General features: G+C 42.3%; 1 protein-coding gene across 1 annotated transcript; it reads right to left on the reverse strand.

Annotated features, from left to right (window-relative positions):
- Window positions 1-364: 364 nt before the first annotated feature.
- On the reverse strand, window positions 365-4,426 carry LOC112454296. Its single transcript, XM_025015592.1, has one exon. It carries the CDS (start codon window positions 4,424-4,426, stop codon window positions 365-367), a length of 4,062 nt encoding a protein of 1,353 aa, XP_024871360.1.
- Between the last annotated feature and the right edge of the window lie 272 nt (window positions 4,427-4,698).

Consider the following 4,698-nt stretch of genomic DNA (forward strand, 5'->3'; position numbering starts at 1 on the left):
GTTTCCCCAGTAGGCCTATTCCACTGTAAAGAAATCCGTGCTTTCTTCCCGTATTTAATTACTTTAAATACATGTCTCTCACAGACATGGTATCTCTTACAGACATGGTGTCTCTTACAGATATGGTGTTTCTTACAGACATGGTGTCTTTTACTCTCTCACCTTTTTTAAAATTAGGTCATTTTTTCCATAAAAATTAGCAAAATTATATAAATCTCTTTCACACATGTTTTTCTCCTTATTTGTTTTCTCAAACAGGCATGATGTCTTTCACATACATGTTTTTCTCTCTCATGCGAACATTATATTTTTTATCATAATTTTTTTTTAAAAATGCTCCAAAAATATCTACAACCTTTTTTTTCTATTTTAGAACTTCTTTGTATACCACATTAGTGGTTCTCCCTTCAGGCGCTAGTATCACAAGACTGTTTGGTGAGCTCACTCTCGAACATGCCACATAGAACTGCCCATGTGAGAAACAGTCTTCACTTAAATCAATTCCTGCTACTTTTAACGACTGCCCCTGGGACTTGTTGATAGTCATCGCAAAACAAACTTTGATAGGAAACTGCAACCTCTTAAACTCAAAAAGATACTCTGACGATATTAGTGGTATGCGTGGTGTAAATACCGTCTCTCCCCGTGCACATCCGGTGAATATTGTGGCCTCGATAACATTTCTATGTAGAGCCTTCACTTGAAGTCTTGTGCCATTGCAAAGTTTTGGCGGATTCAAATTTCTCAACAACATCACTGGTGCCCCCACTTTAAGAAAAAGCTTATGGGCTGGTAAGCCAGGAGGGTTCATTATGTTAAGAAACTCTACTGGGTAGTTGACCGCGTCATCCGTATCTACCACCGAGTCCACAGATCTGTAATTCATTTCTCCTTCCTCGAATGATTTAAGAAGAATGTCATTAATGACACCAGCTTTATCATTCCTAGGGGTCAGAATGGCACGCTCGCACAGCCAATCCATAGATTTTTCTTTGATATCCGCAATATCAGGGTATATCTTATTAATAAGACTCTCTAGGCTTTTTACTACTAAACCTAGATTTGCAGGAATAATCACTTTTCCTTCCGTCTCAGGATACTCTCCATCTCCAATTTTTAATAGTAGTTTTGAAAATTGCCCTGCAAAAACATCACCTTTCAAGTGTATCCTCATGTTTTTCCTGATAGAGATTTTCCTGATAAGGGACCACAAATGTGATTTCTTTACACACGCCTTAACTTCGTCTGCTCGAGTTCCCCTTGGCACTACTGGCAAAGTCTGTCTGAAATCTCCAGCAAGCAGCACGGTCACTCCCCCCATTACTCCATCGTTATTCCTAATATCTTTGAGGGTTGTGCTCAATGCCTCAAAACCCCCCTTATGTGCCATGGTACTTTCATCCCAAACAATGAGCTTACAATCCCGTAGTACTTTAGCCATGTTACTTTGTTTTGAAATATAGCACAGAGGTATTTCTGTTTGAATTAAATTCAGAGGAAGCTTAAAAGCAGCGTGAGCGGTCCTCCCTCCCTCCAACAAAGTAGCAGCGATACCTGACGACGCAACAGCCAAGGCAATTCCACGTTCTCTCCTTACCCTCGCCAGAAGTAAGTTGATGAGGAAGGTTTTCCCAGTACCACCTGGAGCATCTAAGAAAAATACCTGACCATCTCCTGACTCTACGCTACTAAGAACCTGCCGATAGACAGCGAGTTGCTCATCTGTTAATAAACCCTCGTTATTCAATACCACTTCTTCCAAGGCATTTACATCGTAGTTTGTCTCCCTCAAATAGTCTCTGTTCCCCAATACCTCTCCAAACCTTTTTGGCTGAGGCAGGCCATACTGTTCCAACTCCTGTCCTCCCAAAGACATCACTGCGTCCTCAATCATTACCAGGCATCTGTTGTACACCTCATCTATCATGTTCTGCGCACTACCTTTCAACTCTCTCTCTACCTGTCGCATAATATCCTCTGAGAAGCTGTCTTTGTACTTTTCCCAAAGACTCAGAGGTTCACAAAGTTGGCAAAATGCCAACATCACTGTGAAAAGCTCCCTCAGCTTTAAAGGTGAATCACATAATGCAGCTTCCTCCAAGGTATTGTCCCATTGCTTGTCATCTTCCAATAAACCTAATGCCTTGCATGTAGACTGGAATGTGGAACAGAGGACACCATTCACAGTCCTCAGATCTAAAAAAGACGTTGGACCTCGAATTTCATGTAGCAACAAACGTAGATAATAACACTCAGTGTTGTTTGGATGGATGGTATACACTCTTCCCAGTACGTGGTCCTTCTTTATTCCTGACCAACCATCCACATCTTTCCCCCTCTTTCTTCTCTCGAACTTATTATTTTTCCAAACATAGTATGAAGGAACCTCATAGTACAGGAGAGTTTTTGCAAATTCGTCAGTTTTGCAAAGTTCAAAAAAAGCCAATAGTGTTGTCTGAGGTGGGTTATTCATCCTCTCAATTAAGTTTGTAGAGTTGAAGTACACACGCTGACCATTTTCAAGGTGAACATTGAGATGGAAGACAGAGGGGTACCTCTCATGTATTGGGAACGCCAAGATTCTCCAAACCGCCTCTGAGCTACTAATGTACCGCCCACTCTCGTACATCTTCACCTCATCCTTCTCACTCTCCAGGGCAAAAACCGCCTGGTCACTTCCCTTGTTCACGTACTTGCAAATGTATTTAATAGACTTTACAGAATTGCATAATTCCACATTAATATGAGCATTAAAAATACGTAACAATACAGGGTTGTACGGCACCACCCAACGATTGTCCAGTTCTATTCCATTGATTTCTACGGTGTATCCACCATTAGCTGGAGACCTCCTCCGATACTGTGGGTATCCATCGCCTCCTGTCTGAGTGTTATTTTGAAATATTCGCGGATACCTCTTACTGCAGCTACCATTTTTCATGCAAGGCGAATTGTGGTTTAAGCCCCCGCATGGACCATGAATCATGTTGGCTTTAACGATATTGTGTAGAAGAGAGTTTTTTAAAGGATTAGGTATTTCTGCACAGATGACTTTGTCGATCATATCAGAGAAGATGCGCTGCTCTAGCCACAGCAATATGTGTATGTGAGGCAGACCTCGCTTTTGCCACTCCACAGAGTACATATAGCAACACACTTTTCCAAACAGACTACCTTTATTCAATAGAGCCATCATTTTCTTCACCTTAAGATGAAATACCCTTGCTATAATGTCGTGTTGATCGTGAGTTTTTTGCCCAGGCAATAATGCATCTGTTATATCCTTCCACTTTGGATTACAGGTAAAAGTGATAAACAAATCAGGACGGCCGTGGTAGCGAAGGTATGTCATTGCGTCTTGTGTCCGCTCATGCATGTAGCGAGGTCCTCCAGTGAAAGATGACGGAAGCACCACCATTTTACCCAGCCGAGAAACGTCAGCATCCTGCCTTCCCACGGCATCCCTCAGGTGAATGTAGCTTTCTGCCCTAAGCTGCGCCTGGTTGTTCCTAATATAGTTCAACCTTTCTGTCTCTATTTTGGCGTACATGTCAACCAGAAACTGACTAAAAAGAGAACGGAAGTACACTAAGTGATTGACTTCCCCTTCTCTAATCATAATTCGATATGAGTAAAAGCTCGCTGCGGAAACTAAATTCTTATGTTGCAACTTGGTCTGATGGTCTCGCTGAGGAATGGCAATCGAGTATCCATCCTCGCCACGGCAAAACATGAGCGGGTACTGCAAGGCGTCGTACGACCGGTGGACCTCGCTGATGCGCCGCAGTTTGTTATCGTGGCTCTGCAGCACGATGTCTCGCTTGTTGAATTCCTGACCCACAATCACCAGAGCTACCTCATTTGCTATTGGTGCGTTAAAGCAACCTCTATGAGCGTCATCTGGTTTTCTGTCTGCATGGATAACAACTTCAAACTTTTTGCAATTTGGAGATACCTTATCCAAAGTGGTTTTCAGGTCCTTTATATAGGTGTTGACGTCATGTAGCATTCTCTGTAGTTCTTTGACTAATCCCTGTTTGACATCTGAAAAATTGCTACATCTTAAACGCACTTCCCTGTCATTCTCTCCCACAAAATAAATTTGAAGAAATTGAGCTTCCTGTTCAGGTAATGGCAGCAGACTTCCTACCAAGTGATATACCTGCCCCTGAACTTTAAAGGTCGGTATAAAGCCATCTTGTAGAACCTGCTTACCGCCGAATGATGTCATACTAAAGCAACCATTGTACTTTCTAATATTGTTCATAAAGTGAACGTGCTTTGGATGTCTGCCCATTACCAAACTATATAGAGGCTCGGGCAGAGGTTCTAAGGGTGCAAGTTGCACCTTTCCAGCGCTGCAACACATGCCAGGGGATTCTTCCTGCCATTTAAGAGCATTGCAATATTTGCACTTGTGACTCATGGTTCCCAAAGCTATAGTGCTCTCTGTCTCATAGCCACGTCTGGATCATATGCCATACCTGAGTGAGCTTTAACCGTCCACGGAAGTATTCGCCTTTCTACTCTTCTTCCAGGATTACTTTGTTCATATCGAGACTCTGCCTCTCTGTGCACCTCGGGATTATTTTTTTGGTACCTAGTCACTGCTGTTCTGTGCATTTCTAGATTTTTTTGTTGGTACCTAGTCACTGCTGTTCTGTGCATTTCTGGATTTTTTTGTTGATACCTAGTCAC

The sequence above is a fragment of the Temnothorax curvispinosus genome, unplaced genomic scaffold, assembly GCF_003070985.1.
Source record: "Temnothorax curvispinosus isolate PA1 unplaced genomic scaffold, ASM307098v1 QBEX01004965.1, whole genome shotgun sequence".
NCBI classification, from domain to species: Eukaryota; Metazoa; Arthropoda; class Insecta; order Hymenoptera; family Formicidae; genus Temnothorax; species Temnothorax curvispinosus.